The 12,987-nt window shown below is 46.0% G+C and overlaps 1 protein-coding gene across 1 annotated transcript in view; it reads right to left on the bottom strand.

The window, feature by feature from the left end:
• The window catches only part of LOC141156954 (calcium-activated chloride channel regulator 1-like), a 32,696-nt gene that overhangs the window by 864 nt on the left and 18,845 nt on the right, over positions 1-12,987 (bottom strand). The window contains exons 9-13 of the mRNA XM_073643547.1: positions 7,652-7,758; positions 6,996-7,217; positions 5,419-5,689; positions 4,255-4,419; positions 1,216-1,443 (exon numbers count right to left, since the gene is read on the bottom strand). Coding sequence (XP_073499648.1) covers positions 1,216-1,443; positions 4,255-4,419; positions 5,419-5,689; positions 6,996-7,217; positions 7,652-7,758 — 993 coding nt within the window. The remainder of the gene's footprint in view (positions 1-1,215; positions 1,444-4,254; positions 4,420-5,418; positions 5,690-6,995; positions 7,218-7,651; positions 7,759-12,987) is intronic.

The following is a 12,987-nucleotide window of genomic DNA, read 5'->3' as shown; positions in this document are numbered from 1 at the left end:
TCTGTACCATTAAGGGGATGCCAAACTTAAAGAGGTATTCCCATCTCCAAGATCCTATCCCAATGTGAAGTAGATGTAATAATAATAATATTAGCAAATACCTCCAATTAGAAATGTAGTATAGTTCTCCTGATAACCTATGTCTCTTACCCCATGTGCAGGGCATTGCATTGCAGCAACTTAGGTATCCATGGTTATGACCATTCACATAGTGACAGTTAGTTAGTTACTAGTGGTTGTAACCATGGATACCTAAGCTACTGTAATGCCCTGCACATAAGGTAAGCGACATAGCTAATGAGAAGAACTATACTACATTTCTAATTGGAGGTATTTGCTAATATTATTGTTATTACACATACCACTTATTGGGGATAGGATCTTAGCGATGGAAATACCCCTTTATGAAATAAGTAAGACTTTTTTTTTTAGGTGAGTTTTAGTTTTTATTGGTGCTAATTTGAGGAAAAAAATATTTTTTCATAAGCAATTAAAGCATTTAATTTTTTTTTCAATGTTCACCAAAATAATTAATCTTATATTTTTATAGATTGGACTTTTGCGGAATATGTTTTTATAATTTATTTTTTAAAGTCTCCTTCGGGTACTTGAACCTGCTGTTGTTTGATCACTTATGACCTGTCAGAAATCATTACCACTAGCCAGATGCTTTTTTGCAGGGGATACAGCTGTTTTCCGTCAGAATCCTGTGACCATTTAACAATCAATTTAGGAAACACGACATCATTTTCATCGTGATTGTTTTTTTCTAAGAAAGCTAGGAAGAAAACTTTCTGAGGGTCCGTGCCCACGATGCGTTTTTCAAGCGTTTTTTCTGCGTAATTTTCGCAGCGTAAACGCTTGTAAAACGCTTGGTAATCCTTCCCCCATGGTCCCCAATGTCAATCCGCACTTTCAATGCCTATGCTGCGGAATTTTCCGCAGAGTTTTTGATGTGCGGAAAATTCCGCAGCATGTCCATTATTTGTGCGTTTACACATGTGGGATTGCCATCTCAATGCATTAGAAAAACGCAAGGCAATTCCGCATGTGCAAAACGCTTCAAAAACGCTCGAAAAACATGTGTCAAATTCCGCACGCGTTTTTCCGGGCAAGGACATGCAGAAATGAAGTGGAAATTTTCCGCTTCATTTCTTCATCGTGGGCACATAGCCTCAATATTTTTTTCCCCCAGTGTAGTACAAAATCTCGCACCGTTTCCTTGGTCCAGGTCGTCACCAGGTGCTGTCCAGGATAAGACAATGCTGTCAGCTTTACTCTTCGCCTCTAAATCTATAATTTTCCCCGGAGGATAAACATCTGTTTTTGAGTAGACAACATCAGACACCATGAACGATCCACCAGCAGCCACTCTCCTGAGTGCTCCCAGTGCAGGAAGAACATCGTCTTCTGGAGGCATTGATGGGTTCATCATGACCTTACCTGTGATGATAGAGAACAGATCGCCCTGTGACTAGCTGAGATTTAACACTGGAAGGTTACACATGGCCGAGCCGAATCTTCACACAGGGCCGCATCAAGGTATATAGAGGTCCGTGGGCAAAAGTGAGACCCCCACCTCAATAGTATTGAGGTCATGACAACTACATACTCTTCGTGCAGCATGAGGACGTTGGCTAATGTTTTCTGCGGACATCTCTGTAATGTTCGGGGCCTACGACCAGAACTAGACACTGGGAAGTGTGCCTTATTCCCTTCCCACAAGGGGAAGCCGGACGAGGAGAAATGTGAAGGAAACGGGACTGGACTCATAGGAGCTGCGGGACAGGATAGAGTATCCCAGGGGCCACGGGACCCATCAAGCAAAGGTATAGCTCAAGCTGAACAAACAGAGAATATGGAAACGTATTGTGCTGTAACATCGATTGAACATGGACTGCTAAGCAATGTTGAGCTGTTGGTTATGAAGCAAGTGTCCCCTGATTAATGTGCGACTGTTCCGGGATCGTGGAGACAGCAGATGACTCTGGCCGAAATGTGAGTGTTATGCAGTACACCCACAGCGCATGGGAACTGGAACACTGTTTATTTGTGGGGTGCCAGGGTGTGGGAACACAGCAGTCCCTCGCTGGCGTCTGATGGAGGAGGCTGAGTTAGGCAAAATTGAACCCCTTTGGGATGAACTAGAAAGAGATGGCGAGCAAGGCCCTCTCCCCAACATAAAATAAGTAGAAGCTGTTTTAGCTGCAAAGTGGGGTCTAACTTCATATTTGTGCCTATGGATTTAGTATGGGTTTTCATAAAAGCTCCTGTCGATATAATGTGTAGACAGTCCGGTACTATCGGTCCTTTGCCATCTAAAAAGAAGATGCTTCCAAAAATGCCAATCACCAGAGAAAAATGAGCCCTTGTCTCCTCCACCTTCATATTTACAAACATAGACCGTCCTTTGTCAGATTACCATGGGTCCCACAATCTCAGTAGCCCTAGCAGCTGGCTAGGTTTGCCTCTTGACGCAAACATTGAGCTAGCAGGGAATGTGTGGCGATTTCCTCTCTGGAGCCTGAAAAATTGTGAATGCAGCTGTAGACTGTGATACAGGCATGGAATCAGCACTCATATATACAGTGGGTACGGAAAGTATTCAGACCCCTTTAAATTTTTCACTCTTTGTTTCATTGCAGCCATTTGGTAAATTCTAAAAAGTTCATTTTTTTCTCATTAAAGTACACTCTGCACCCCATCTTGACAGAAAAAACCCCAGAAATGTAGAAATTGTAGCAAATTTATTAAAAAAGAAAAACTGAAATATCACATGGTTATAAGTATTCAGACCCTTTGCTCAGTATTCAGTAGAAGCACCCTTTTGAGCTAGTACAGCCATGAGTCGTCTTGCGAATGATGCAACAAGTTTTTCACACCTGGATTTGGGAATCCTCTGCCATTCTTCCTTGCAGATCCTCTCCAGTTCCGTCAGGTTGGATGGTGAACGTTGGTGGACAACCATTTTCAGGTCTCTCTAGAGATGCTCAATTGGGTTTAGGTCAGGGCTGTGGCTGGGCCAGTCAAGAATGGTCACAGAGTTGTTCTGAAGCGACTCCTTTGTTATTTTAGCTGTGTGCTTAGGGTCATTGTCTTGTTGGAAGGTGAACCTTCGGTCAAGTCTGAGGTCCAGAGCACTCTGGAAGAGGTTTTCATCCAGGATATCTCTGTACTTGGCCACGTTCATGTTTCCTTCAATTGCAACCAGTCATCCTGTCCCTGCAGCTGAAAAACACCCCAATGGCATGATGCTGCCTCCACCATGTTTCACTGTTGGGATTGTATTGGGCAGGTGATGAGCAGTGCCTGGTTTTCTCCACATATACCGCTTAGAATTATCACCAAAAAGTTCTATCTTTGTCTCATCAGACCAGAGAATCTTATTTCTCATAGTCTGGGAGTCCTTCATGTGTTTTTGAGCAAACTCTTTGCGGGCTTTCATATGTCTTGCACTGAGGAGAGACTTCCGTCGGGCCACTCTGCCATAAAGGCCTGACTGGTGGAGGGTTGCAGTGATAGTTGACTTTGTGGAACTTTCTCCCATCTCCCTACTGCATCTCTGGAGCTCAGCCACAGTGATCTTGGGGTTCTTCTTTACGTCTCTCACCAAGGCTCTTCTCCCACGATTGCTCAGTTTGGCTGGACGCCAGGTCTAGGAAGACTTCTGGTGGTCCCAAACTTCTTCCATTTAAGAATTATGGAGGTCACTATGCTCTTAGGAATCTTGCGTAAAGCATAAATTCTTTTGTAACCTTGGCCAGACCTGTGCCTTGCCACAATTCTGTCTCTGAGCTCCTTGGGCAGTTCCTTTGATTCTCAGTTGGTCTGACATGCACTGTGAGCTGTGAGGTTTTATATAGACAGGTGTGTGCCTTTCCAAATCAACTCCTATCAGTTTAATTAAACACAGCTGAAGGAGTAGAACCATCTCAAGGAGGATCACAAGGAAATGGACAGCATGTGACTTAAATATGAGTTTCTGAGCAAAGGGTCGGAATACTTATGACCATGTGATATTTCAGATTTTCTTTTTTAATAAATTAATAAATCAAGATGGGGTGCAGAGTGTACTTTAATGAGAAAAAAATGAACTTTTTAGAATTTACCAAATGGCTGCAATGAAACAAAGAGTGAAAGATTTAAAGGGGTCTGAATACTTTCCGTACCCACTGTATTTATATAAAAGTAAAACCGTATAAATCCCGTGGCAGGTGGGTACACAAGTAAAGTGCCATAATTACCTATTCTTACCATTTTCAACAAAACCGGGTAAGGCGAAAATGCGATTCTTAGGATGGGTGAGTCCGCACTCACTCTCAGCACAAGCGACACGCACTTTCAGACTGTACCGTCCGCTGACATTGAAACTGAAGAAATATTTTGAGTAGATGCCATCATCTTTTACAGTATCAGCACCTGTGAATAGTAATGTTCTTCATGTAAAGAGATGCTCTGCCAGTGATTATTCTGGTTAATATCTCATTTTAAATAAGACAAAGCTCTATTTTCTGTTACCGAGCCTCAATCCCCTACTTCTCTTGTCACAGCCATATAGATACAGAAAATGATAGAATTCTGCCTTCCTGCAGTCACCACTAGGGGGAGCTTACTAAAAAGTGTTTATACAGCTCCTATTGAAATCAGTAAACTCTCAAGCTCCCTCTAGTGGTGGCTGAAGGTTGGTAGAATTTAATTATTTGGAGACAATCTGTCCTTATATTATGATGTCCTTTTTAAAGGGGTTTTATGGGGATAAAATATCTTAGTATAGACCATCAATATTTGATCTGTGGGGGTCCATCTCCTGTTAGTACTTTTGATTGGTTTACTGACTGGAGCACAGCATCCTCTTCAAGTAAAGCGGCATACTTGGTTATTAAAGGCTGTGGCTGGGATGTCTATCATTCTGAATGCAGCTCTGGATGTGAGTAGAGGATATAGTATGTGATGTATGAGATGTGTACCAATAGGAAAACAGGAAACTAATTAAAGGGGTTAATTGGTTGTGGAAAACTTCTGTCTTCTAGTGCAGTTTACTTAAAAAACAAACAAAATGTGCTTTACTCATCTTCCCTGGGCCCACAGTGTTTGTTATTTTCTACAGCGCTGATGTCACGACAACAGCCCTGCAACCAATCAGCTCTGCCCAAGTAGATGATATTAGACTATCAGAGAGGATGATCTCACCAATAGGTTGTAGCCAATCGCAGACACCAGAAGCAGCAGTGGAGACTCAGAAGTGGACCCAGGCAGGGTGAGTAAAGCACAGTGGGTTTTTTTTATTGTTGTTTTTTTAAACAAACTTCAATGTTGGGACATGGGTTTTTGGAAATCGAAACCCCCTTTTAAATAAGAGTAAAAAAATGGCTTTGGTTGCAATAAATTTAGACAATGCATTGTAGAAAGTTCCACTACCTGCTCCGTTGTCCAGAAGTTCGAGAACCATATTGTTTCCCTTTTCCGGGGTGATAATTGCTGTGACTTTTGCTCCTTTCACCGGCAGTAGCCCTTGGCTTACAGACGCGTAGACAATCATGGGGTCGGGGTACTTGTTGGTGTCTTTGTTCATATGGACATTCACAGTGATCGGCGGTAGGTTCATATCAGGGGATTTGGACGTCACTACGATACCTAACACCTGAGCTTCCGTAAATTTGTTGCAGAGCGTGAAAATCCAGGTTCCTCTCTGGAAGAAAAAAAAAGATATGAAGATAACAACATCAACCTCCTTGGCAAATCTCTCTGGCGCTGCCACATTGTTTGGAGCTCACCCCATAAATCCGCCCTGCTTTTTGAGAAGGATTTTGTAGAGTTTCTGCTAAAAAAAAACCCTATTCCTTTCAAAGAGGAATCTCCCCCTTTCCCTACAGGTTTATTTGTTTGTCTATAGGGGGCAGTACACTTCTATTTATTGTATAGTGATGAGACTAAACTTAGTTTGTCTGAATGAACTTGAAAAAGTGATAACTAATTTTGAGCAAAAAAACATGTCAAAAGCAGCCACCCTTCCCTTGAGAGTTTGTGTAAAATTACGCAGTAGGTGGCGACAATGAGCACACTAGAAAGCTCCTTTCAGGAGGATGACAACATGATGTCTATGCTGGAAAGTATTAGGCGACGTTCACACATTCAGTATTTGGTCAGTATTTCACATCTGTATTTGGAAGCCAAAACCAGGTGAGGAACAATCAGAGAAAAAGTATAATAGAAACAAGTCACCAATTCTACATTTATCACCCACTCCTGGTTTTGTCTCCCATTCCTGAGAAAAAATACTGACCGAATACTGACCAAATACTGATAATGGGGCTGTGGCCAAAGTATAATAGAAACACGTCACCACTTCTGTATTTAACACCCACTCCTGATTTTGGCTTACAAATACTGATGTAAAATACTGACCAAATACTGAGCGCGTGAATGTGGCTTAAGGCTATGTTCACACATCATGTTTTTTTTTATGCGTTTTTTTAATGCAAATTTTCAGCTGCGTTTTGCAGTACCAGCAAAGTCTATGAGATTCCAGAAATGTCATGCACACATCATGGATTGTCTTTGTTCAGGATCTTATGCTTTGCATGTTTTTTTAGCACAATAGAGCATGTCACTTCTTTCAATGTTATTTCAGCCAGAAATGGGTGGTGAAAAAAAAACGCAACAAAAACGCATGTGTCAGGTTTTCAGCGTTTTTTTTTTCACTGAACTTTATGTACATGCATAACAGAGACAAAAGGACAGTGAAAAAAGCGCTGAAAAAAACGCACCAAAAACGCACCCAAAAAAGAAAAGCAGGAAAACAACAACAAAAATCCTGAACAACCTCCTGGCAAGAGATCAGGTTTTGATGCGGAAAAAAATGCTGAAAAAACCATGATGTGTGAACATAGCCTTAATGAGACAGTCAGGATAAAAAAAAAACAATAATTGGAGAATCCTCTCTTCTTGCATTTCACTTTATGGCACTAACATAGAGTTGCCCTTTAAACCATTACCCTGGCCATTCCTGGAGCCTTCATTCGGCTCAAGTTGGAAGCGTTTGTCTTTGTAAAGTTTGCAGTTAAATAGATTTTTCCATCTGGGTCTTCCAGCTTGATAGATACTTCAGAAAACTGCCAGGTAACTGTGAAGAAAGTTTCTGCCCCCACTGAGTTATCGATATACACAGTGTAACTCATGCACTTCTCTGGGTTCAAATTGATGGTGGCGCTCTCTACCTGTCAGATGTAAAGGAAATTATTAAATATTATGTGCAGTAAGTGTCATGCAAACGTTACATAACATATGTCCTATAAATGGATTTTCTACATTGGAGCATCTCCACTTCTTAGAAGGGTCCTTAACAATAAGCAGATCACAAAGTGATCATCAATGATCAGCTGAAATTACGGGAAAATCTCACATCAAGTGATCAATTTCCCTGTAGCGCCACCGCAGGAGAAATGAAGTAATACACAATGTCCATTCAAATCAATGGGTTACGTAATGCAGGACAGGACAGGTCCTTGAGGAAGAGATGCTCTTTGTAACTCGCCAAAAAATAAGGATTCAGAATACAGGACGCAATCTTATCTTTTCACATGTCCTAAGAGGGTGTATAAAAATTATCTTTTTAACTTTCTAATTAGTATGTGAAGTGTCATCTGACTACCTGGGTGACCTCGGAAGAATGGCCTCCGTTTTCATTTGCAATTCTGATAAAAGCGTCAATCAAATCGTTGGATCTCACTTCATCTGTCACAAAGTATTTCAGACCTCCTGTAAAAAAAAATCCTGCTATTAGACCAATCTTGTGTTATGAAATGTGCGCGGAGACTTTACGGTGGAGTTCTCGTGGTTCGGTATTACATGTGCCGCCATATGGTGCTTTTGTAGCGCCACCATATTACAGAGATAATCTTCTTAGTTATGGGAAAGTATAATATAATCCTATAATACGGCATCCAATCAAAATTTGAACTTTCATTGTGAGACCCATACTGCTTGTCTTCGCATGAAATTTAAGAGATACATTGGTACAGTATGGTCCCAGGGTTGGACTGGGGCACCGGGACACTGGAGAATTCTCCGGTGGGCCCGGGTCCTCAATGGGCCCCTGAGCAGGACGCACGGGGCCCTGGTTAACATGGCTGCCGGTGAACCGCACTGCAAGGGCCTGGAGGGTCAGGAGGGCCCTAGCAGTGCGGCCAATGAGGGCAATCTGGCCTGCTTATCGGACCCCCAGGCTCCGTAAGTGTTTTTTTTTTTTTAACTAATACACTAGACTGGAGATGGGGGGAAATGGGGACAGCAATGGTGATGGAGAATGTAGGGGGAGGTGAGGGAGAGCTATGGTGGAGGTGTGGGCAGATGAGGGACCGCAATAGTGATGGAGGAGGTGGGGGGAGATGAGGGAGAGCAATGGTGATGGAGGAGGTGGGGGGAGATGAGGGAGAGCAATGGTGATGGAGGAGGTGGAGGGAGAAAAGGGAGAGCAATGGTGAAGGAGGAGGTGTGGGGAGATGAGGGACAGCAATAGTGATGGAGGAGGTGGGGGGACAAGAGGGAGAGCAATGGTGATGGAGGAGGGGGGGAGATGAGGGAGAGCAATGATGATGGAGGAGGTGGGGGAGATGAGGGAGAGCAATGGTGATGGAGGAGGTGGGGGGAGATGAGAGAAAGCAATTGTGCTGGAGAAGGTGGGGGGAGAAGAGGGAGACCAATGGTGAAGGAGGAGGTGGGGGGGAGATGAGGGAGAGCAATGGTGCTGGAGAAGGTGGGGAGAGATGAGAGAGAGCAATGGTGATAGTGGAGGGAGATGAGGGAAAGCTATGGTGATGGAGGAGGTGGAGGGAGATGAGGGAGAGCAATAGTGATGGAGGAGGTGGAGGAGATATGGCATGACAATGGGGGAGGTGGGGGGAGATATGGCATGGTGATGAAGGAGGTGGGGGGAGATATGGCATGGCAATGGTGATGGAGGAAGTGGGAGGGAGATATGGCATGGTGATGGAGGAGGTGGGGGGAGATATGGCATGGCAATGATGGTGGAGGAGGTGGGGGAAGATATGGCATGGCAATGGGGGAGGTGGGGGGAGATATGCATGGCATGGTGATGGAGGAGGTAGGGGGAGATATGCATGGCATGGTGATGGAGGAGGTGGGGGGAGATATGCATGGCATAGTGATGGAGAAGGTAGGGGGATATATGCATGGCATGGTGATGGAGGAGGTAGGGGGACATATGGATGGCATGGTGATGGAGGAGGTGGGGGGAGATATGCATGGCATGGTGATGGAGGAGGTGGGGGGAGATATGCATGGCATGGTGATGGAGGAGGTAGGGGGAGATATGCATGGCATGGTGATGAAGGAGGTGGGGGAGATATGCATAGCATGGTGATGGAGGAGGTAGGGGGAGATATGCATGGCATGGTGATGGAGGAGGTGTGGGGAGATATGACATGGCACTGGTGTTGGAGGAGGTGGGGGAGATATGCATGGCATGGTGATGGAGGAGGTAGGGGGAGATATGCATGGCATAATGATGAAGGAGTTGGGGGGAGATATGCATGGCATGGTGATGGAGGAGGTAGGGGGAGATATGCATGGCATGGTGATGGAGGAGGTGTGGGGAGATATGATATGGCACTGGTGTTGGAGGAGGTGGGGGAGATATGGCAATGATGATGGAGCAGGTGGGGGAGATATGGCAAAGATGATGGAGCAGGTGGGGGAGATATGGCAATGATGATGGAGCAGGTGGGGGCGATATGCCAATGATGACGGAGGAGGTAGGGGGAGATATGGCAATGATGATGGAGGAGGTGGTGGGGGGAGATATGGCAATGATGATGGAGGAGGTGGTGGGGAGATATGGCAATGATGATGGAGGAGGTGGTGGGGAGATATGGCAATGATGGAGGAGGTGGTGGGGGGAGACATGGCTATGATGGAGGTGGTGGGGGGAGATATGGCAATGATGATGGAGGAGGTGGGGGAGATATGGCAAGGTTGATGTAGGAGGTGGGGGAGATATGGCAATGATGGAGGAGATATGACAATGATGGAGGAGGTGGGGGAGATATGACAATGTTGGAGAAGGTGAGGGAGAGCAATGATGGAGAAGGTGGGGGAGAGCAATGATGGGAATAGGAGAGAGCAATGATGGAGGTGGGGGAGAGAAATGATGGGGAAATATTTGGACGCTATATGCTGTTAATATCTGGTCAGGTCACAGTGTGGTGGTATTTCTCCCTTGTATGTGGTATTATTCAGTCACTATGTGGTGGTAATATGTGGTCTGGTCATGGTGTGGTGGTATTTCTCCCTTGTATGTAGTATTATTCGGTCACTATGTGGTGGTAATATGTGGTCTGATCATGGTGTGCTGGTATTTCTCTCTTGTATGTAGTATTATTCGGTCACTATGTGGTGATAATATGTGGTCTGGTCATGGTGTGGCAGTATTTCTCCATTGTATGTGGTACTATTGGTGCTGGTATAGTGGATTGTGTTGTGCATGGCGGTCATTTGTTCTCTCTGATATTAATTAGGAGAAGATTCTTTATTTCCATTAGTGATTAAATACTTGGAACAAGATGCACTTACAGGGGTTCTCTGGCGAAAACAAGTAATTACCTCTCCACAGGTTAAGTGATAAATTATTGATTAGTGGGGGTCTGACTGCTGGGACCCGCACCGATTGGTAGAGTGTGGAGCTTTTATCCCCATTAGACTGGAGATCATGTGCAACCTAACCACTGATCCATTCATTCCCTCAGTGGCTGTGAGCGCTGATCTTTTTTGGAAGCTCCCAAGAGAATGAATGTAGGTCTCGGTCAGACGTCCCACCTGCCGCTGCATTTTAAAATGTGGATAAGTTTCCTTTCAGGGATAAAACTTCCCCATTCTTCCGATAGGTGCGTTTTCCAATGTTCGGACCCAAGCGATCAATAAGTGATCACCGATCCTGTGGATCCCATGGATCAGTGATAACTTGTTTTAACCAAAGAACCCCTTTAATGCAAACTACCGTAATTGTACATCCCAGTTATAGTATGTGCACAGTAGATGTGCAAGAGCCGTCTGTGATTTACAGTCAACGCTCCACTATAACGGGGATATCGCTTAACAGTTATTTGCATATTGGTGTAGGGTGGGCCCTGAGGATCAATTCCTCCTGTGGACCTCAGACACCCCAGTCCGACACTGCATGGCCCCAGGGCCGGCGTCAGCACCCGGCATACCCGGGCAAGTGCCGGGGCCCTGGACCATCAGGGGGGCCCACTCGTTATCGGGGCCGGGCCGCTTCCCCGGCATCTGTGCAGGGCCACCAGTGCTGTTCAAGCCCTGCTCTGCTTCATGCAGCAGCAGCAGTGTGCGGTCAGTGTGCTGCTGCTCCAGGGCCATGTGACACGCCTGAGGCCCTGCACTGCCACATGACCGAGGAACTGGACGGGACACAGGCCAGGGGGCAGGTGAGCGAGCTTCCCCAATCTCCATATAAAAAATATTTCTTATGTGTGTGAGCATGTATGATGTGAATGTCTGTGTATGTCAGTGTGTATGACTGTGTATATATATTTATGTCTGTTTTATATGTGTTTTTAAGAATGTGTTCAAATATGTATGTGTATTTATCTGTGCGTGTCTGCGTATTGTGTGTGTATATCTGTGTACCATGTTCATGTGTGTATGTGTGTGCATGCCTGTGTACCGTGTGCATGCGCATGTCTGTGCACTGTGTGTGCGTGTCTGCGTATTGTGTGTGTGGCGCCCCTGAGGGTTCGGTCGCCACAGAGGTATTGCATCTCATCCAGAGGTGTGGTATCTCACTCTCAGGTAAGGAAGGAGTATGGCTTGGGACCCTAACACCTGCATTCACTACACCACATTTCCGGGGGACAGGGCGAGATTGCTCCAACGGGAGAGCACAGTCCCTGATCCCTGTCTGGAGTGGGGAGGAACCACTTAGAGAGGGGGAACTATGTAGTGGATGGGGTGGAGGACGTAGATCCTGGGAGCACTGGAGTAGGAGGTATAAAAGTAAGGAACCATCTTGGTTCAAGGGAGAAGGGAGTCGGTGGAGTTCCAGTCAGTCAGACTGAGGAGAAGTCAGGGAGCAGAGGCTCTGCACGAGCTCTGCTCCACAGGCGGGCCAAGTCAGGAGGCCTGAGCCTGAGAGAGAGGAGAGGGAGCAGGACGGCTCCAGGAATGAGGAGTGAAGGGACCCTAGGGGTACGGGCCGTGCAGAAGGCCACCCGTACACCCGTTGCTACCAGGAGGTAGAGGGGTCAGGCCAGAACAGGGAACCGGGTACCTCAACTAGTAGAGAAACAGCAAATGCTTAACTAGGAACCGGAGGCTGCAGTGCTTCAAGTGCTGTAGCCACAAGTCCACACCAGTTGCACTAAGAAGGTAGCCACATAGGACCCAGGGGACGGAACATACGTTGCCCGCCAAGGCCCGAGGGTACCGGATAGAAGTGGCGCTGGGTGTGAGGTGCAGGAAGAAGCCAGAGGAAGGTACACAGAATGGGGTCCTGATAAGTGCTCTGGAAATACCTGAGGGTGGACTGAACCCCTCACTGAGTGCGCACAGCACGAAGGGGGAAGATTGCTCTGGTACCTGTAATCTGAACTACAACAACAGTGAGTAAAGACCCTGGGACTGCACTATCTTGTCTCTGTGTTCCTTGCAGCGCCAGCACTCACAGCACTAGAACGCCCTGCACAATCACCACCATCATCCAGTCACGCTGCCCTGAAACTACACTCCTCCTGTGGGGAGTCACATCACCTTGCTGCACATACCACCAGCTTCAACGGACTGCCCCGCAACGGCGGTTACAATAACCGCATTCCACAGGTGGCATAGTCGGACATTAACATTTGTACACAGATACTACCCCCTTGGTTTGACCGCCCTGGGTCACGGACCGGGTCGCCGCCACGGTGACTACAACCCCCAGCATCTACCGGCCCGGCTCTGGGTACCCCACGGCCC

This window comes from Phyllobates terribilis, unplaced genomic scaffold (genome assembly GCF_046119375.1).
Source record: "Phyllobates terribilis strain yellow unplaced genomic scaffold, ASM4611937v1 Scaffold_8__6_contigs__length_399053987, whole genome shotgun sequence".
In the NCBI taxonomy this organism is placed as follows: Eukaryota; Metazoa; Chordata; class Amphibia; order Anura; family Dendrobatidae; genus Phyllobates; species Phyllobates terribilis.
Note: the sequence above shows the minus strand (reverse complement) of the source record. Positions and strands in the feature narration are given on the sequence as shown.